General features: G+C 36.8%; 1 protein-coding gene across 2 annotated transcripts; it reads left to right on the top strand.

Annotated features, from left to right (window-relative positions):
• The first annotated feature begins 4,845 nt into the window (after positions 1-4,845).
• On the top strand, positions 4,846-22,164 carry LOC104239126 (dynamin-2A-like). 2 transcript variants are annotated; one of them, XM_009793668.2, is made up of 22 exons: positions 4,846-5,404; positions 6,169-6,219; positions 6,341-6,461; positions 6,576-6,665; positions 7,117-7,178; positions 7,263-7,377; positions 7,470-7,812; positions 8,112-8,259; positions 11,261-11,362; positions 11,469-11,588; positions 12,450-12,533; positions 12,614-12,741; positions 14,273-14,357; positions 14,525-14,657; positions 14,781-14,857; positions 16,092-16,148; positions 19,273-19,420; positions 19,503-19,651; positions 19,969-20,082; positions 20,156-20,223; positions 20,506-20,678; positions 21,604-22,164. In XM_009793668.2, the coding sequence occupies exons 1-22, from the start codon at positions 5,261-5,263 to the stop codon at positions 21,762-21,764; spliced, it is 2,673 nt and encodes an 890-aa protein (XP_009791970.1). In that variant the 5' UTR covers positions 4,846-5,260; the 3' UTR covers positions 21,765-22,164. The 2 variants fall into 2 exon arrangements, with proteins under 2 accessions (XP_009791970.1, XP_070023575.1); XM_070167474.1 differs by lacking the exons at positions 4,846-5,404; positions 6,169-6,219; positions 6,341-6,461; positions 6,576-6,665 and having other exon boundaries at positions 7,111-7,178; positions 7,283-7,377.
• Positions 22,165-22,370: the final 206 nt, after the last annotated feature.

Here is a 22,370-nt window from a genome sequence, read left to right as displayed (position 1 = left end):
ATTATGTGTTGATTTTCCATAAGAGTATAGAGTAAATAGTGATGGTGAATCCAGTGACCAGGTTTTGGGGTGAGTACACAGCGACTGTAGAATCTTTGCACAATGTCTATCAAATCATTGCCAATATGACAATCTGTGCAGTTGGATCTCAAAGTTATGTATATACCTAATTTATAAATGTAAATGTTGCTGTCGTCACTCATGTTTCTTTACCAGCTTTAGAATACTTTTTAAAATCCCTTTCACGGTATTGCTGCTGTAATACCATATTTGAGGCATGAAAAGTCGTAAGAGTCTTTTCCAATAAATTCTCATCATTCATAACATCCTCACATAATTTTAATTGGGAAGTTATTTGAAATACAGAAGAGTTATACTCACTTACGGTCTTATAATCTTGCAACCGTAAGTGCATCCACTCATATCGAGCCATTGGCAGTACCGTAGCCTTAAGGTGATCATACGTTTCTTTCATGCCAGTCCACAATTCAAGTGGATCTTTCATTGTTAAATATTCAACCTTCAAACCTTCATCCAAATGATGACGAAGGAAAATCATGGCCTTCGCTTTGTCCTGGCTCGATGCCCCATTACCCTGAGTAATGGTGTCATGAAGGCCTTTAGCGGCTAAGTGAATCTCAGCATTGAACCCATGATAGGTAATTCTTTCCAGAAATATCAAGTGCCACAAACTCAAGCTTTGACAAATTCGACATAGTGAAAACTATCAAAGATGATAAATAATTAGGATATAGCGTAAAGAATCTTAAAAATTGACATAATATCAAATTTGTGATCTATATGCACTAAAGTGATAATTCCATAGAAAAGAATACTATTTGTTTCTTCAACTTATTAGTATATCTTTGATGTTAGCTAGAACAAAAGTGTCTTCTAACTTTAACACAATTTCAAATGTCGAACAACGTAAAATAAGTATTCTTCTCTCAATTAATTCTATTAACATGAAAATTAGCAACTTTCACATGACAATCATACAAATAACTTAAAATAAAGAGACATAGAATTCTTTATTTTTACACATATCTAGAGATGTGAGAAATTATAAAACTGCATATTAAAGATACTAATCATGAAATCAAAATATACAACAAAAGAAAACAAAATGAACAAATATACCTGAACAACGAAAAAAACTCAACTTCATGGTGATAACGTGTTAAAAATGTAGCTCAAAGTAACAATATAAAACAAGAAGATAAGTAGAATAAGAGAAGAAGAGATAACTTTCTTATTTCATCAAGTGTTAAAGTGTATTTTTTTTTTGGCAATCCACTAGGCAAGCGCCTAGGGCTAGATTTTTATTAATAAAAAGAAAAGAAAATACAACAATTCGGATAAGTACAAATAAGGGGGACAATAGCACCGGTTTTGTTACCCATATGCCTTGGCTATATAATCACTCATCTGCGCCTCACATTGCCTTATGATGACAGCCTCATGTAGAGGATTCATGGGGTAGTTGTCGGCATAGTCTCACGAGGGCATATAATCTCATAGCCGTGTGGATATTTTCCAAAGGCATAGGACCAAGGTAGCACTAACCCGGCTAAACCTTACCTTACTATTCCTATTGAGGCTTTAAATAGCCTCACCTACTAACATGCATGTAAAAAATAAGAACTGGAAAGTACCAAATATTCAATGATCATCACAGAGTTTATAACATACTCTGTGATGATATTACAAATGAGAATACTAATATAATGGTAGAATAAAATGATGAAGGAATTAAAATGTTGTCCCTTCTTGTCCGAACTTGTAATTTCTTCAATTTGTAACTCTTTTTCATCACAATCCCAATTCTTCAAGATGTATTCAAAATTCATGATTTCTTTTTTGAACGATTGGACTTTGTAGATGTAGTTGGGGCGGCCTTCTTTTGTTTGGCAACTCTCATTGGAGGTCGCGTAACATTTAAAAAATCACTAACCTTGTCGTCCCAACTATTTTTCCTTGTATGGGTCTTCTTACCTTTGCCGTTATGCATTGGTGATAGATCTCTTTTTCTTGCTGCCTCTGCTCTACACTGTTGTAACATTGCTTCTTCCTCTCCGTCTTCATACAAGTCTCTCCCCAGGTGCACTGGTTGTGGAACATTTTGGTCGATAACAATTGTCTCAAATGCATATTGACCTTGTGTATTTGTCACCATTGTCTTGCTTTGTTCTGTGTTTTGCAATTTGTTCTTTCTTCTGCTCATGTGACCAGTGCTACAAGTAACAGGATTTAAAGGTTTTACTGGATGTGGACTCACCATTGAATCCAATAATTTTCTTTCCTCTACTGAAATGACTGGATTGGTTGTGACAATTTGCTGCTGCACAGCTTGTATTGTTGCTGCTGCTTTTCGATCTCCAAGTTGCATAACAGCTGAAGTATTTGAAGTGAGCTGCTGCTGTTGCATCATAGTTGTATATGGTTCTGCATGTTGGCTTGAGATATCCATTGAAGAAGGCTTCTCAACATTTGTTGTTGCATTGTACTCCAATCTTTCAGTGGTCACCATTAGCTCCTGCCCATATTTTCCTCGATCAACTGTATTAATCTTCCCCTCGCCTGTTGTAGCAGCTTGATTTAAACTTCTTGTTGGAGAATTAGTAGTAGCACCTGGAGTGACCTGTTTGGAAGATGTTGCTATGTCTTGAGGTAAACTTCCAGTTGCAGCATTTTGGCTTAGCACCAGTTGGAGAATTCCTGGGAATGAAAGCAGGTGCATGATAGTTCAAATTGCTCGTTGGAGGTGCTGTAGTTTTCCCATGGGACTGTGTTTTGATTGTAGCATCAAGGTCCTCTCCTGCACTCTCCTGATCAAACTCCTGCTCGCCTTCTTCAGATGAATAGCCAGCAAATCCATTACCCCGATCTTCTTCATCATCATATTCTCGTTGGTGATGCCACAACTTAGAATTGATATCCATTTCCTTTACCTTTGACTGGATAACCTCATTATTGTTCCCAGTTGACAACACAAGCTGCCCAGATTCACCTTCAAATTCCCTAAACGACTCCACAGATTGAGAATGGATATCAAACACGGAAGTGTTCAAGGTTACCAACGGTTGTTTCAGCAAAGTATGTTTCATCATCATTTCATTCTGGGCATCTTTGATTATTTTTTCTACATTAGGATTGGAAAAAAGCAACTTAGGATTATCCGATCACCTGTGTTTGTGGAAGTTTGTTGCTGTGAGTTACTGCCTGGAGCTTGTGGTTGCCCATTTTTTGAAGTTGTGTTCATCAGCATAGCTGTAGAGCTGGTTTTCCCAACTATTGATCGTGTGTCATCATCCATATGTTGCCCCGTATTTTCAGCCTCCTTCGTAACATGCTCACCCTCATTCACCAAAGCATCAAAAGAGTTCGAGACCCCAATAACATTTGATGGAACAATTTGATTTTGCGCACCTGTAGCTTGCTTCTTGTTAGTCGATTTATTCACCACTGCCCACTTTTTGCTCTTTGTATCGGAGTTGCATGGAACTGTAGCATTTTGCCTTGGATTATTCGACACCTGGCCCTCAACATGTACGACTGTAGCCTTGATACCTGGTGATCTTCCAACAATATCAGCTGCAGCATTAGTTTTAGGATCCCCCACAGTAGCTAGATAACCAATTGTGTTCAATGCAACAGTAGCCCCCACATTTGAACATGTAATAGCTGCTTCAATTCCAGATTTTTGTCCTACAAACACATTTGTTTCATGATTCTTGGCATTGGTTGCTCGATCAGCTGTTGGTTCAGCGACCCCAGCAGCATCTCGATCCCAAGCTCCCTTCAATGCAACAGTAGCCTTCAAATTTTTAACTTTTGCAGCTCCACGATTATCTCCAGCATTGTCATCCAACTTCGAAACAGTAGAAGCTGCACCAGTTTGACCTGGTATTGCATCTCGATCAACAGCTTCCATTAAATTTGCATCTTTTGACGCAACTATTACTGCTGGATTATTCTTGGCATAGAGTGCTCGAACAGCTGCAGCTAAAGCAGTGTCATCCATCAGCCCAGGTTGAACAACATCGTTTGGGCCTTCATTAGTTGACAAAACAGCTGTAGCATTAGAAAAAGCCAAATTGTCGTATGCTTTCACAATTGGATTCACAGCATTGAAAATCCTTGCCAATGCTGTTTTAGCAGGGACATCACGTGGAGGCTTAGGAGGACCTTTATCAATCATTGAGGCATCAACTACAGTTTGCATTACATTATCATTGTTTTCAGTAACAATGTGTTTTCCTCCTTCAATTTGCAACACCTACTGACCAACTACTGCTTCTTTTGCTGCTTCAACTCCTTGCTTTCCATCTTTTTCTGGTACATCTTTCGTTATTTGCAACACCTGCATTGTTCAAGTGTATTCCATCTCACATTTTATGCCTTTATTTATACTATTACATATGAAGGTTACAAAATGATTGTCTTAAATATGACATAAGCAATTGAGATCATGGGGAGAGGTTATGAAGGTGTGAGAGTTACAATCATAATAGTGATGAGTAGCGGGAGGTTATTCACATCATGTGTGAAAATAGCGAGAATAGTTGACATCCACATTAACTATAGGTTTTACGAGAAAGATTAATTTTTAGAAGCACAAGCATCTTTGCGAGAAAACCTTGGAATTTTGGAAATTTAGACGACCAATTAGCATAATTTAAAAAGTACATGGGGCTCATTGTAATTAATTGGAATATAAATCAACAAAAGGAAGTTTTGGAAATCGTAAAAGCAAAATGCAGGTGGTGTTTCCCCCTTACGTACAGGCGCATATTAGTCGGTTGATATTTAATTTGTAGTAACTGCCGAGATGACAGTCCAACGATCCAATTCTCAGAAAACAAAAATTTCTTTTCACAAAATAAAATAAAATATAAAAAACCGAATATCAAATCATAAAAGCATTCCCATTTTCGCCATTTTCGGTATCTGTTAAATCTCCAACAACTGTCCCCTTCATCGCCGTGAACTTCATGGCAAATTACATCAACCAGCTCTAGTTCAACAAATTTTCGCATTCGCGAATCTTGAGACGATTCTTTGCATTAATTCTTCGCAATTCGCAACTGCATTGTTCTGTACGCTTCGGTGATAATAAATTTTCATAAACGTATTTATGCATGTAATGTGTGATTTCTTTGGCGTACGAATGATCTGATTGTTATTGGTGAAAAAAACGGTGTAGTTTTGGTATTGTTTTTGTATCCGAGATTGTTTGATTTGGTGGTGAAGCGGATCAATGGAAGCGATCGAGGAATTGGAACAGCTCGGCGATGCGATGAGGCAAGCGGCTGCGCTTTTAGCCGACGAGGATGTCGACGACGTTGGGGCGTCGTCTAAACGGCCTTCAACGTTCCTCAACGCAGTGGCGCTTGGCATTACCGTAAGTTTTCCGTGCAATTACCACGTGATTTTTTATTCTTCTGTATGTTCTGTGATATGTGTTATGTTATTCTTCCCTAGATACAATGCAACATATTTTGGAAGTACTACATACCTAATTTTTCTAGAAAGGATAAGTATTTGTCAACTTGATGTGCAAATGCACTTGTTTTGCATACTTGAGAATGGCGACATCCTATAGTTTGGATTTAAGTTATACACACTGACATCATAAATATATACTATCAATGAATTTTAACTGTGACATGGTCGGTTACCATTTTTACCAGATTACCAATTAATGCTTATCAAGTAAGTGACCTGATTGTGTAAATTTTTATGGCGTCAGTGTATAGAACTTAATCTCTTATTGTATTTGCACTCACCTGCTCATGGAACAAGCAGTTACATAATTATCTGACAATGACAAGCTATAATTGTCCAATAAATGTGCGAGCATTTGTCCTTTGGAGCTGGTACCTGTTTAACAGAGATAAACAGACACGCAGAGATTTTTTTCATGATAAGGTGACAGTTAACTTACCTTAAACAAGCAGTTACATAATTAAACAATTGGCTTTAATTGTTTTCATTTTTTTCACTCTATTTAGGTTCCAGACAGAGTTAGAATTTTGTATAAGAACCAAACATTGCAGCATGACTGTTGAATCATTCCCAATATTGTGAAATGAATCTTCAGCTTAATTCTTCATTCACTTCTGGTTCCTGTGTGGATAATACATCTAATCTTTGACTATTTCTCAGGGTGCTGGTAAATCAGCTGTATTGAATAGTCTTATAGGACATCCTGCTTTGGTGAGTTTCTTCTGCTTAAATTTTTCATTTTAGTTTCAGAGAGTACAAATTAGATTCATATGTAAGATATTGCTGCAACTCTTTGTTCATGTTTCCATTTCTTTTATCTTGATTTGGCCAGCCAACTGGGGAAGGAGGTGCTACTCGTGCTCCTATATGCATTGACCTTAAAAAGGATAGCTCCTTAAGCAGCAAGTCAATTATATTGCAAATTGACAGTAAATTCCAACAAGTCTCTGCAAGTGAGGCCTTTCCCCAGTTATTATAGTACAGTTCTCTATGATTCTATTTTCACGAAAAGCTTATAAATAGGGCATACTCTGATCATACTTGTTCACTCTTTGGCCCAACAAAAGGTGCTCTTCGCCATTCTTTACAGGATAGACTAAGCAAAATCTCAGGCAAGAGCCGAGACGAGATATATTTGAAGCTTCGAACTAGTACAGGTGTGTCTTGGGATTGATGTTTACAGCTACTTTTGAAGTGGTATGGATGTTCACTTTGTTGCCGTGTTAACCTAGTAATAATATTTCACACTTTAGTAGGATATTAACCCCAATATTGGTTGACATTATTTTCCTATTTGAGTTTTTCAATCCTAGGATACTTCCGCTGATATTTGTTGTTGGATTTAGTTGAACTTCGCTATAGTACCTGGTCTATATACTAGTTTCTCTCTGCACTTTAATTGTACTGGAGAAAATCTTTTTCTATTTTTTATTTTTTCCTATGTTGTTTATTTATTTGATGTTGGGTCTCTGAAATTTGGATTGTCTTTTACTGATGCTTCTCTGTCCATATTGCATGAGCAGACTGGTTTTCTGCTTTTCATTGTTGTTTCTGTGGGAAAAATTGTCTGTTTCAACTTCTTCTTTTTTCTTTTTTCTTGCCGTACAGCTCCTCCATTGAAGTTGGTTGATCTACCCGGAGTGGATAAGGGACATCTTGATGATCCATTGGTTAGTGCAAAATTAAACATCATGGATTCCAATTATGAAATTCACTTTCTTATAGGAGTTTAAAGGCTGTTCCTTTTTCCTTAGAGTACATATGTTGCACGCAGTGATGCCATATTACTTGTTGTGATTCCTGCTGCCCTAGCACCAGAAATTTCCTCGTATAAAGCACTTAGAATTGCAAAGGAGCATGATGGAGAATGTGAGTTGCACTATCAAATTTTGTTCTTCAATTATTAGTTTCACTTCTCCCTATCTCAAAATCGCTGAAAGCATATTTCACTAATGTTTCAGGGACAAGAACTGTAGGTGTTATTAGCAAGGTAGATCAAGCAGCTTCAGATCCAAAAGTTCTTGCAGCTATCCAGGCCCTTTTGTTAAACCAGGGACCACCAAGCACATCCGATATACCATGGGTTGCTTTGATTGGTCAATCTGTTTCTATAGCCTCAGCACAGTCAGGAAATGTAGGCAATGATAATTCGCTAGAAACAGCTTGGCGTGCTGAGAGTGAAAGTCTTAAATCCATTTTAACAAAGGCTCCTCAAAGCAAGCTTGGTAGGCTAGCACTAGTGGAGACCCTTGCTCAACAGATCCGTAATCGAATGAAAGTCAGACTTCCGAATCTCCTCTCAGGGTGATGTCCTATTCCATTGTTTTAATTTCCCTTTCTTGATTTACATTTGGTCAATTAGTTCCAAAAGCAAATGTTTCTGTTTTGTACCAATTTAGTTTACATTTAAAGCAACACATTTAGATGATTTCTTTTTTTTTACATACTTTAGGCACCACAAATTATGTAAAAGTTGCAGCAAGTTGCTCACTGTTGTATAGGACACGAGTTTCTAGTCACCATCTCCTCCCTTTTAATTAATTTTTTCATCGTCTACTTGTAAAGACTTACATCATTTAATCCTTCCTTTATAACTCCTGCAGGCTCCAGGGAAAATCTCAAGCAGTAAAGGACGAGCTAGTAAAGTATGGCGAACAAATGGTTAATAGTGCTGAAGGTACAAAAGCTTTAGCCCTTGAGCTTTGCCGTGAGTTCGAGGATAAGTTTCTCGAACATCTTACAACTGGAGAGGTGAGTTTTGGAGTAGGAAAGAGAATGAAAGCTAATGACACTCTTATAGTTTATAATCATGATAATGCTAGAGTGTTGCTTGAAGTGTTTCTGTAAAACAATTTGGCCGATTTCAAAGTCAATTATCCTTCAAGAAACAAGTGCTACTATATGTTATTGGAAGTGAATTCCACTATCTTTATTATTCCCTTCCTTCCAATTTATGTTTCGACTGACTATCGAGTTTAAGTAAGAAAGAAAGACTTTTGAAGCTTGTGGTCTAAAACAAGTCATAGACATCTGTGTGGCTACAAGCCATCTCTTTAAGGGTAAAATGAGAAGTTCAAAGTTAAATAGTTTCTTAGGACAGGCTAAATAAGGAAGTATGATACTCTTCTTAGGACAGACTAAAAAAAAAGAAAGTATACCACATAAATTGGGACAGAAGGAGTAATTTTTCCCCTTCTTCTTAGTATATGTTTATCAACAAGCCGGTGGGAAACCTTTCCTTTTCGTTTCTTTGATAAGTCAAAATTATTTTATTGATGGAATACCAAGAGGGTGTCAAAATATGTCCAGATTGAGTGCGGTGCATCCATTTTCATCTGTCAAGTTTGCTCAACTACGTATACAAAGGAGAATTCCTACAGTGCACAGCAACTGAAAAACCTTCTCTCTTGGGTGATTAGCTTTCTAAATATTCTCCTATACACCCCCTCATCTTATTCCCTTTAATAGCTCCAGGTAGTATGACTACATCGTGAATGATTTCCTCCCCCACCCTCCATATATCACCTTGTTTGCCCTCTCCCCCTACTGGGCTGTCATATCTTTTCTAGGAGCTTTTCAACCTCATCCTATTCCTAATACTATATGGTCTAGCCGAAACTTAACATTAACATGGTTTCCTGGTCATCCTCTCTTAAAGAATGCTAACATAGCTATCTAACATTTACCAGAGTGGGGGGTACACACCTCAATATAGTCTCATTGCATCATATACCCTTCTAGAAGCTTATCATGCCTCCACCTCCAGATACCCTTAGTGGATCTGTCCCTCCCGTTCTTATCTCCTTCTACAGGCTCATCACAATAGAGAACTATTAACGGTTTGAAATTCCTTTAACCCTTCTTCATAGAGCCTTTCTCTTGAGCATCTAGAACCATTTCCCCTTTAGCTCCATGCTTGAGGTGGACAAGCTCTGAATCCCAGCCTCCTTTCTGCAATAAGGATCTTTATCCTCTCCACTCTACCAATTGAATTTTCTTTTTCTCCTCCTTAACTTTCCACAAAATTGTCTCTCATCCTCTTTTACAATCCGGGCATACTTAGGGGCATATTAACCAAGGACATGTAATAATGTTAGAGAGGGTAGACTTCATAATGTTATATCCCCTCCCATAGACAAAGACGACCTCCTTTATCCACCTGGTTTTTGCTAAATTTCTTGATTACTGGTTGCCACAGCATTCTATTTTTATCTCCCCAAGAGGCATCCTCGACTGTGAAATCGGAAAATTAGCCACCTTGCAGCCATGAATTCATACGCCAGGCTATGGCTTGAAATCTTAACTTTGTTTAGTTTTTCCAAAGTCTCCGTCCTGTAGTTAACCAGGTCTAAAATTTGGAACAAGTTGTTTTCTGGCTCATGAAGCATACCGTGAATTTCATTATGACATGAGTGCAACTTTCTGTTTCATTCGAGTTTTAAGGTGAAAAAAAGGTAAATGGTTGGTTGGGGTAGGAGATTCACACTCGAACTATTATAGAAATTTCTTAGTTAGAACTTACAAAAAAGGGGATTTCCTTGTTCTATATCTACGAATTGAAAATAATGAATTTTTTGCGATTGAGTCATTACAGGGATGTTTAATGTAATTTACCCTAAAATAAACTTGAAAGGAGGATTCTGAGATTCTGAGGTTCTTTAGTCGGTATTGTAATGGTACGTTTTATGATAATGCATGTGCATTTAGTTGATGTTCATTTCAGGAATTATCTACATTGAACTCGCACAATTCCCCATCTTAGAATTTTGAAGTTCCATCTTTCCTTTCTCAAATTCCCCTACTAAAATTGGACTCCACGCTATATTTCAGTATATTGTTGAAGTCTCAATGAAAGATAGTAGTCCAATAAAAGTATCTACTTCAATTTGTAGTGGCTGACAATTATTAACAAAAGAGGATGTGAATGAGGAAGAAAGTCTTGTTTCTTATCGTTTTCTTACCAAAGAGGGAGCAAAGGCAGTACAGCATCCCATGAAAGAATAACAGCTAATTTAAGCTAGACAGAAATTAAGAGATAGGCAAATACTAAAGAAAAAGCACCTCTATGGGGAACAAACAATTTTGTTTACCCTTGCTTGAAACCGATGAGTGAGCAAGACCGCTTCACTGCTAAAATGTGCCGTACTCCTTTCTTGAGTTTGAGGTGCGTTTATCACTTTAAGCATGTACATTTTTGGTTGCTGGAGAAAATTCATTTTCTGTTTCAGTTCATGTTTTTAGCAAATAAATTCTTCCACCCTATAATTTAAGAACTCATTTTCGTGGATTCTCCCTTACAAAAATCAAAAGCTTCTTTCTGCTTGCTTTTAAGTCCCCCAAACCCTTCACTCAGATTTTGAATATAGCAAAAGGCGTATGTTTAACTCGTAAAATCATTTGGTATAATTCCTAGCTGTTTTGGTATAGGGTTAGTATGTGTAAAAGAGTTTGTCTCTATTTCATTTAAGTGATTTCGTACCTTTGTAGATTCTTTTCACTTTGTTGTTCATCAGAACCTCTTGGGTTTTTATGCCAATATGAGATAATCATGACTAGATCTTTGTGCACAACAGAATTTAGCCACTTCACCTTTTCCCGTTTCATTTTTTCCTTTATCATGTTAACCTAGAGGCCCCTCTGGCAAGTGGGATCTGTGATTGGTATACAGAACTATGTGCTACTTAGTTGTTATTTTGGTTAAAAGTGTATTTTCTTTGGATACATAGTTACTGCTTGTGCACTAATTCTGTAGGGTGGTGGTTGGAAAGTAATTGCAAGTTTTGAAGGCAAATTCCCTGATAGGATTAAGCAGCTTCCTTTGGATAGACACTTTGAGTTAAAAAATGTGAAGAGGGTATATTTCTTACTCCATCATGGCTTCAGTCAAGTGCATATTACCTCTTCAATGAATACATCCTTACTCTTCATCTTTTCAAGTGACCCTTTCATGTTAATTGAAGGTTGTGCTAGAAGCAGATGGCTATCAACCTTACCTTATATCTCCTGAAAAAGGGTTAAGGTCTTTAATAAAGGGTGTATTGGAGCTGGCTAAAGAACCTTCAACACTTTGTGTCGAAGAGGTGATCCCTATCCAATATTTTATGCTTTAATCAAGGGAGTTATTTGTTTTTGCTTGACCTATTCGGTAGTTTTCATTGTATCTCACTTCCCCTCTTCTCCAACTAGTTTCTTATTGAGTCATAGTGGTTGTTATCACTTTCCCCACTTATTGACAATCACCAAAAGGGAAAACATGTAGAAAATCTTTTTGCAACTTTTAAGTCTTTTTCCTGGCTGCATGCAACACCTCAAGTATTTTCCCCTTCCCTTTATGGTCCTTTAGCTTCTTTGCTCGTGGATCTCAATAATTTGGTTAACTGGAAAAAATGAAATTTTTTAATATCATGATGGCACATCATAGCTCCTGTAAACATGATACTATTTAAGGAACAGTTGTGGTTAGTCGGACCTGCTGACAGTCACTGCCTGCAGCTCATTATATCCTTCCATTGTTTCATTAGGTGATTTTTTGGTAATATTAATTTACTCCTGTCAACTTGTTAATCAGAATATATGCAATTTTGGCCCTATACAATTGTCTTACAGAAGCATTTTGATTTTTTTCTTCTCCTTCAAATAGCCTGGCTGGCCTTTGGTAATACACTCGTGCAAAATGAACCCAAGTTAATTGCTACATTATCTGTGACTGAGACAGTTATGTTAATCAGAAATTATGCAATGGCACTATACAATTGTCTTGCAGAAGTATTTTGTTTTTGTTCTTCTCCTTTCAATAGCTTGGCTGGCCTTTGGCAATACTCTCATGCAAAATGAACCCAAGTTAATTGCAACATTTATCTACCACCCGAGACAATTAATGAGAATTATGCTTCCTTGAACTTCCTCTTTCTACATTCTAAGCCGCTTTAAACTTTTGGTAGGTGCACCGAGTACTTGTTGATATTGTCTCAAAAGCTGCTAATTCAACACCAGGTCTTGGAAAGTATCCTCCTTTTAAGCAAGAGGTGACCATCAAGTGGATCTGTTGTTTTACAAGTTGAATCTTGTGATTTTCTTGGCTTCTTATGGAAATAATTCATTTTAGGTAATTGCAATTGCAACTACTGCTTTGGATAATTTTAGAACTGAAGCGAAGAATATGGTTATTGCCCTTGTTGACATGGAGCGGGTGTATGTTCCCCCACAGCACTTTATCCGTTTGGTGCAAAGGCGGTATGCTCATAATCTAGCTCCTTTCATTGGTCTCCTTCCAATGTATTGTTATCACATTTTGGTTTGTATTTTCTTCTGTTAGCCCTGTATGTAAAGTTTGCCAGCAATAATCTGGTTTATGTCAAAATATTTAATAATTGTATTTCCAAAATATTGTATTGTGAAACAAATCAAGCATAGCCTTATCTACAGGTTTTACTAATTGCAACCTGTTATTGTCTGTCAATTTTGTTCTAGTTTATTTGTAAAGGAAGTGGACATTGAGCTTAACTCAACCTCAAAAGGCTCACGAGATGAGAATAGTCCAAGATCATATAAGGAGATAACCACCTATGCTCAATTAATATGAGACTAAACCTATCCCAATTAATATGAGACTCCAACACACTCCCGCACTTCCTGGCTGGACATTTGGAGCGGGAACATAATACGGGATCTAACATCACAACAATAGGGATGTGTCTGACTTTGATACCATGTAAAGAAAATAGATCTAAGGCCTAACTCAACCTCAAAAACTAGCCTATGAGGTGAGTATTGTCCAAGACCATATAAGGAAATAACATATATCCTCAACTAAAGTTGGACTGCAACAATATCTTCGCTGCGAATCTTCCAAGAAAATGATTATTTCAAAGATAATTGTTTTCCTTCTATTTTCCTCAGGTAATTCTTTTTTCCTCTAGGCTGATAACCAAAATACATAGTTGGGCTAGCTTGGTAGATGACTATGGGCGAGCCACACCTTTTATAGATACTTTTGACGCTGTCTTGGTGTGCTATGAAAGAAACAGTTTTTCGATTAGTCCAACAGAAAAAAAAAAATCCAATTGTGAACCATTATTAAATTCATCCCGCGGATTAGGGAACCCTTACCATGCAGTTGAGACAAGGCTACCATAATCTCCTTGTATCATTGATTTTTGGATTCTTATTCATTTTGCTTCTCTTTTTGGTGGATATGGTTGGGGTTCCTTAATCCATGAGATGATACTACTTATTCATGAGATAAGATGACCCAAACCTGCACAGATTTAAGACTTTAAGTTACTTGCTGAGAAGAGAAAAGCAAAATAGTTTATGCAGACCACATAAAGTGGTTAAATAGAACAGCTTGAACAGGAGTTCTCTTGTGCTTCCAAGAGTATTTAATCTCAAGTGCAGTTGACCTTTTTATGTTTATTATCATCATGAGGATACCATCACTTTATCTAATAAAAATAAAACAAAACATCATTGATGTGCCGTTTCACATTGATGTTATCTCATCTTTAAAAATTGCTTTGAGACACAAACTGAATATGAAAGAAAAAGAAATGTGAACCCTCATACTTTCACTGGGAGCTCCCTGTGAATAAACAAAAGAGGAACAAAAATGAGAAATCAAGGACTACTTTTTTGGAAAATACTGGGAGTGAGATGTATGTTCTTTTTATGATGCATTTTCATTTTTCTCTAACGTTTCTGTCCTTTACTTCCTTGTTCTCAATTATTTGCTGTTTGGTGAATGGTACATTTTTGGTTTCTCCAGGATGGATAGGCAGCGGCGAGAGGACGACCTGAAGACCCGACCCTCCAAGAAGGCAGCAGAGGCAGAGCAATCCATATCGAATAAGGTAGGCCAATCTTTCCAATGAATACAGTGTACTGATTGCTCGAGTTCTTTACCTTCTGCTATCCTGAAGCTTTGGAACTTCTTGGATTTTCTCCTTTATTTTTCTTTTTCCTTCCATGGCTATTTTAGTTGAAAACCTCTCCTAATTGCAACTAGTTTCCTATATAGGCATCCAGTTCCCAAACTGGAGGTGAACAAAGTGGTGGAAAGTCAGCGAAGGATAAATCTGTTCAGCAAGATAAGGATTCACAAGAAGGACCAGTCCTGAAGACTGCAGGACCCGATGGGGAAATCACAGCAGGTTTAACTTACTGAGTTTGTCTCCAATTTTTGTTGATCCAATACAAGATAACTAAGCTGAATTTTTTTGGAATCAAAGTGCTAGTTTTGTTTGTGCTCACACATAATTTTCCTGTACATGCAGGGTTTCTACTAAAGAAAAGTGATAAAAAAAGTGGCTGGAGCAAGCGATGGTTTGTTTTAAATGAGAAGACTGGAAAGGTCAGTATTGAAGCTTTTTAAGCCATTGTAACATCAGCTGGTGATAATCCATTGCTTTACTTGATCTAATTTTATGTATCTGATCCTTTTATACCATTTCCTGTCAACATTTAATGTTGTAACTTACCAGTTATTTTTGAGCAATAGTGGAGTCAATTGCTCATAGTAGAAAGGAAAAGTTGAAGTACAATAAGTCCAAGTTTTACTGCAAGTTAATGTCTTATTTGTAGTTGCTTAATTCGGATTAAGCGGTGAAATGATGTTTCTGTTTGTATCCCAAACCAAATGATAAGACGTTTTTGTATTTTGATACTACCAATTCAAGTCCCAAATTAGTTTCTCTTCAGCTGTATTTGGGCCTATTTAAATGGAAAATCTACTTTTTCGAACTTTTTCTTTTCTCTTTCTATATCTTTCCAATTTTCCAATTTAAAAATTCATAAACTGTTTTGTTCGAAACCTTAGAAGAAAAATTATATGTCCAAACTCAGACTTCAATAGGAAGAATTTGGAAGATGAACCATTCCCAAGTAGGGTATTATCTGTGCAGTAAGAGTGTGAACAGAGAAAAGCTGGACGACTTTACCTGGACCGTTTTGTTGGACACTAATGTACATGTGTACTACCAGTTTAAGATCTTCCAATATAAGATGACTCAATATTGTTCTCTTTGTTGGTACCTTTTTATATTTCTTATACATGAGATTTGTCCCCCTAAAAATAAAAAGCTAAAATTGAGCATGCACTAGTAGTTTAAAGACCTGTACAATATTTGTATCCATGTCTGTAAGTAGTGGAAGATAACCAAAAGAAAAAGAAAAAAGAAAGAACAAGTATAATCGAACCCAATGACAAATTATGTGGTAGAAAAAGAAAATGAAAAGTAGCTCCGAGGATTGGAACATTTGAACATTTTTTATTTTTTTTAGAATAGTTAAGAATCATTTTTATTTAGATTAGTGTGTAGTTAACAATAAGCTGATTATAGCTTTTCTTTACTTTTTGGTGAGATGTAGCTTTTCACCCTTCTATTTCATTATAGGATGTATACTAGATGGCCATGTACAAGGCAATATCATCGATTTAAGTAGTATTTATATGCAAGTTAGTATGTCATTTTGGATATTTGTGCCTCATGAAGTAAATCAAAACTAAAACATTCTGTAAAATATATGAGATATCATACTAATTAGTTCGCGCCACTGTCTCATAGCTTTTAGTTATGCTTTTGCAGCTTGGATATACCAAGAAGCAAGAAGAGCGGCATTTCCATGGTGTAATTTCGTTGGAGGTACCAAACTGCCAATTGGTGTTTTTGAGATCTGAGTGCTTTTGATACATAACATTCAATTTTGGACAAGTAATTTGCATTCGTCTCTTTTATAGCTTTATTAGAAAGCCTTTAGTGAGTTCATTTTGTTTATTCAAATTGTTGCTCTGTTAAGCTTTCTGGGTAAGCCTTGACAATTAGGTGGTCGCCTTAATTGGAGGTATTTAAATACCGAAAGTGTTTTCCAGCTGTTTTGACACTTGTGCGCCGCTTCTCGTTTTCATTTGGTACATAGATATGTTTTCTGGCTTCAGTTTGTTTCATCTAGATTGTTTCTTTCCATGTTAAAGTTTATGTAACAAACTACAAACACCTATTACACAGCTCTTCCTATAAACTGTTTGGGCATGTTATGCTTCATGGTTGTGTACATTATTGAAGGATTTTTTCCTTTTTATGCTCTCTTATGGCCCAGAAAGGTTGTCTTTAGTTGTCAGAAGAAAAAAAGGGTAACTTTGCGAAAGTTTTTGTTTATTACATGTAGGGTAGTGTTAGATCTAGGAGCCACAGCATGTGCAATCAAATATTGCTAGAGTCACCTGGCATATCAAAGTCAAGCAAACGAGATGAGCCCTCCTAAGAGATATATGAGTAAAATTTAGGGTCTGCACCTGTTTAAGCATCAAGTCTTATGCACACATTGCTTCTTTGAATAGTAGATTGAGACACCCCTATAGAATTTCCAGAGCAGTAATAAAAATGCACATTAACTTACAAGCTGCAAAAATGGGTTTGATCATAGAGTACAGGTATCTTCTTTGAAGTCAGGTATATGAAAATTCAAGGGCCAAACATTGAAGTTCACAACTCTCAAACTTATGAATTAAAATCGTCGGAACTATTAGCCTAGTGGTGCTGCACTTGTCATAACTTTATAGACATCTCTCTGCTTTTCTTTCTGGAAATTGCATCTATTATTTACTGTCATCTACATTTCAAGATTGAATATTATAGTTGTTTTTTTTGTCTTTTTAATCATGTGCAAGAGAATCCAGAAATATTGATTTGAAACTCATGTCTTCTGGTGCTAGAGTTATCAAGTGATCCCACTCAAAGGAAGAATCTGAAGAGAAAATAGATAGTCGTTTCCTTTTCGTGTATAGATTGCAGGGAATGAGTTCAATTTTTTTATTGTTGACTTGGTTTGTCGTGGTCCTTCGCTTGCTGATATATGGATTATTTACCTCATCCTATTAATGACTTGGTGCTGTTTATCCCTGGGTTTGGTATGTACAATATTCCTTAGTTTGTATGGAGTCTCAACTTAGCTAATTTACTATCAGCAAGACAAAAATCTGTCAATCTAGTATGACCCTTTCGAAGTCCCTTAGGTGATTTTAATATCTCGGTGCTCCAGGTAGAATTACCAAGTCTTTATGGAACTATAGCTAAAAGTGTGATTGATTTGCTTTTCTTTTTTTTCCCTTATATTTTAGTTAGAGAGGTGGGTTGGGTGGTAAAGGAAAAAATAATGAAAGGTCAAATGCAAGCGAGTTAATGAACCGTGTGGCCACCTAACAGCTTAAGTTGTTCGAGAGTGAACACTTTTATATACTACTTATGTTTTATATACATCATGCTCCTCGCGTGGGGGTCTTGGTGCAAGCATGTAAAGATATTTTGTTGACAGTGGGATTTTTGAACCTAGGACTGCTATTTTGGTACTATATTTTGTTGACAGTGAGATTTTTGAACCTAGGACTGCTATTTTGGTACTATGTTGAAGTATACAGCCACCTGTTGTAAAAGTTTAAACTATTAGCAAAGAAACAATTCTATTTTGTTATTTTAGATCTTCGACAAGGGCTAAAAGACAATTCATGTGCCAGTTTTAGCAATCAATAAAGTATATCCATACAGGTCATATGGTCCTTATTGACATGACATGGGGGTGTAATAGTCATTGCTGATGTGGTGTGTTCTTTGATGGGTCACCTATGAATCTTTGATCTCACCTGGCAAATGTAGTTTCATGTATATTTGTGTGGTTTATGTTCTTTGATTCCTAGGGTACCAGTAGTTGAATGCGCTTTCTATCTAATTACCTGCCACAGTGTTGCAACAATTTTCCAAACTGCTTTAAGCATAGTTAAGGGAGAAACGCCCGATAAACGTCGCATTATTATTTTGATTTTTCGATTCCTTAGGATAGTGGAAATACTTGAAGCAAAATTCAATTCTGCTTGAGAAGGATATTTCACAGAAGTAATTCTTGGTACATATTCACCGAGAAATTCTGAACATGATGCACTGGTCACAACATTTCGTGACCTTTCACTCCGGGACATGGAGAGCAGAGAAGAGACGATTTAATTGTGCATGAAAAGGTTAAAATGAAAGGCCATAAAATGACCCAAATCAGTATTTCTTCATGCTAGATATTGAATTCTATCTATTGGTATTCCTTAAAACCTTACAGTGGATGGCTGCATTTTTACATGTGTTTTGGGTCTATTAGAGAAGCTATACCTGTATTTGGCTTCGGTTCTGGTTGTTGTTGTCAAATTTCATGAAGAAATATAAATTGTTGTACTGAGTTTGCGGAGCTTATCAAGTAACATCAATCAATAACTTTACCTCAATATATGAATCTTCTGTATTCATTTCGCTCTATTTGACCTCATTTTATTCCAATACTAAATAACTTGTCTTTTAAGGAAAATTAGAGGTTCTCTAAAGCTAGAAGTATTCTAAATCTCACACTTATCCTCATTAACAACAATTAAGCCTTCATTCCAAGTAGATGGTATCACTTGTATGATCTTTTTGCTTCCATTGTATCTGTTCTTAGCTAAAACCATTTTGAAAGATTGTAGGTCGTCTGAAACAATTTCCCCATTCCCTTAGCACCTTCAATTATCATAATGTTGCACCTACGGACCTACTGATATGGAGATTTATGTGGAAAATGGCCAAAAACTTCATCTTCTGTGTGTGCTGCTTGCGTTCAGTTGAATATGATAATTTGTAATCTTGTCCAATCTTGTACGAGGGCTGCATATCCATCTTAATACTAACATTTCTATTACGTTCATCTTGTGGATATGTTGCGTGTTTAGTTTATCATGTAATCCAAAACTTTCAGGAGTGTAATCTTGAAGAGGTTTCTGAAGAAGATGAAGGATCATCGAAAAGTTTGAAAGACAAAAAGGCAAATGGGCCTGATGGAGGAAAAGGACCAAGTCTCTTGTTCAAATTAACAAGCAGGGTTCAATACAAGACTGTTCTTAAAGGTGGTGCATTCCTACACTCTTTGTAAGGGAATTATATGGTTTCTTCTTTCATTTTTTACAACTAAATTATGCTATATTGCAGCCCAAAGTGCTGTTGTTTTGAAGGCAGAAAGTTTGGCTGAGAAGAATGAATGGATAAACAAATTGAAAAATGTCATAAGTTCTAAAGGAGGTCAGGTTATTGCTGATTCTGGTCCACCTGTGAGGCAAAGTTTATCTGAGGGGTCACTTGTAAGTAGCAAAATATGGTTATACTCGCATAAATTTTTTTGCTGGTTCGGCCTATAATCGGTCCTTCAATTTACTTCAGCAGAAAAAAACTTCTTCACTTCATTACCACCATTGTTTTCAAATGTTTTTACTGCACAACTGATTTTAGTGCCAAAAGTATTCTTCTTGTCTTACCTTTAAGGAATCTCTTCAAATTTTGACTTCTTGGTTTGAGATCATTTAATTTGTACGCCAGCATTTTATGGAATATTTCTCTTTCCACAATCTCTGTTTTCAAATATGTTACATGTCAAATACTTGGATCATTTTCTATTTAGGACACAATGACTAGAAAACCTGCGGATCCAGAAGAAGAACTCCGTTGGATGGCTCAAGAAGTACGTGGTTATGTTGAAGCTGTTCTCAACAGCCTTGCTGCTAATGTACCGAAGGTCAGTTTAATGTCATCGTTATGCCCTTCTTTTTTGCTCTCCATACCCTGTTTAACTTTAACTATTTTTTCAGGCAGTTGTTCTTTGCCAAGTAGAGAAGGCCAGAGAGGATATGCTTAATAAGTTGTACAGTTCTATCAGGTTAGCAGCAGCTGTATTTCCTTTTGAGGAATCATGGATACTAGGAGCTCTGATTTTGAACAAATATGTGTACTGAGGATTTTTAATATAAGAAACTAATCTCACAAATTTTACTTCTACCTTGAAACTGATCAATCCAGAATATCTCTGGCATATGAAAAGTGCCATGCCTACAACCTTGTTTGTCTTAACAAAAGTTTCTTTATTGTTTATCATATTTGCTTCTTTCTTATTGTCTTCTGACTGCACTCCTATCCCCACATATCAAAATTTGGACTGTAGTGCGCAAAGTAGAACAAGGGTCGAAGAGCTACTCCTGGAAGACCAGAATGTGAAGCGTAGGAGGGAGCACTATCAGAAGCAATCCTCTCTTCTTGCTAAGGTCACTCAGCAGCTTAGTGTTCATGATAATCGAGCAGCTGCTGTGTCTAGCTACTCAGATACTGATGGAGCTGGTATTTGGCAAATCCTTTGATAGCTTTTTAGTTGAAGCCTTAATCTTCAATTCTTTTACAGTTTTCCATCATTTTAATGTCGCCGTGTTAAAGTATCAAAACGAACTCCTGCGGAAAAATATACTCCCTCCATAAAATAAAATACAAAATGAATTCCTCTAATGTTTAATTCACCATGAACTAGCACATGTATGCTCCATATGAGTTTAATGACTGCTTTCAAATACGGCAACATAGTATTGCTGATCCAAAATATAAAGAATCAATTAGATTGCAAAGATGTGCCATCTGGTGAACTATGTTGGATATTGATGCCTAGACCATGATTTAGAGTGCATTTACCTAGTAGGATTATTGCTGAAGTGGTTGACCATTGCCCGTAGAAACTTCAGTGAGATAAAAGTAAGGAAGTATATATGATTTAAGATATGCCGTACAAGGCTGATGAAATTTTAATTCCACGGGATCACAATTCAGTAAAAGATAGGTCTAGTGAACCTGGGAAGCTGATGTAGCTGACTTCTAATCTTGCGGGCTTTTAAATAACAACTGCAGAAGTAAATGCAGTGAAGTATTTAGATTTTGGACTTTTTACAGTGTGAAAGATAACGTGGTTGAAGCATCACTCTACACCATTGCCCTTAATTTGCGAACTTGTCAATGAATTACCTGCACAAGAGAAATAGCTGAAACAGTACTTAGAGAGCCTTGAACTATTGTTAATGATCCTTGTATTAATCAACTGGTGCAAATTGGACGTTGTAGACCATCGTGCTTCGATTTTCGACTCGTTCTCTCTCTCCAAGTTTATTTATATATATTAAGGGTTTTCTACAAATTTTGTTTATCGACATAATTCTATTTAACCTTGATGCTTTGTGCTCCTTTTTAAATTATAATTGGGCAATTATATTAACATCTGCAGAAAGCACCCCAAGATCTGGAGGACAGTCATCAGGAGATGACTGGAGATCCGCATTTGATGCTGCTTCGAGTGGCGCCCAAAATGGTGATGCAGGGTCTAGAAGTCGGCGTACACCTAGCCGGCTGCCACCTGCACCTCCTGGTTCTGGATATAGATCCTAGGCATTTGATTCATACTCTTTTGCAGCTGCGGAAGTTTTGGTTCCTGCTCTCTTCTTGGGCTCTTGATGTGCTCGGATTTTGTCATAAGATCTTTGTAACAATAGCTTCCACATTTTAGGTAATAGTTTAGTGGTCCAGTGGCCTCCCTTCCCAACAAAGAAAAAGTTTTCCAGTTGCTGCTTGATTCTAACCCTTACTCTACATATAGGTTCAAAGTCAGGAATTTCAGGACAATCTTCATGCATAATTTTGTCGGGGTGGGTGGCTGTCTCTATTGTTGGTTGAGCTTTAGCTGGGCTTAAATTTTGACAAGGTTGCTTATTGAAATTGGTGAAACAATTCTGCCGTAGATAATACCTTGATTTATAATCTAATTTGATGCTTTCAGATTGCAGTTGCATTCTTAGGTTTGTCCATTAGCTTAAAACTTTCCACACCTTTCTCCAGCAATGTTGATCAAACTTCAAGGAAAAAAGTTTTGAGGAATCATTATATTCTTCTCCATCATAGTTTTCTATCATCTGCCAGACTTCTGAGCGGTTATAACTTGTTCCTGCTGTGCTCTATCATCTCGTCTCTTTGCCTCGGGTTCAGTAGCTGCTACCC

The sequence above is a fragment of the Nicotiana sylvestris genome, chromosome 1 (assembly GCF_000393655.2).
Source record: "Nicotiana sylvestris chromosome 1, ASM39365v2, whole genome shotgun sequence".
NCBI lineage: Eukaryota > Viridiplantae > Streptophyta > Magnoliopsida > Solanales > Solanaceae > Nicotiana > Nicotiana sylvestris.
Note: the sequence above shows the minus strand (reverse complement) of the source record. Positions and strands in the feature narration are given on the sequence as shown.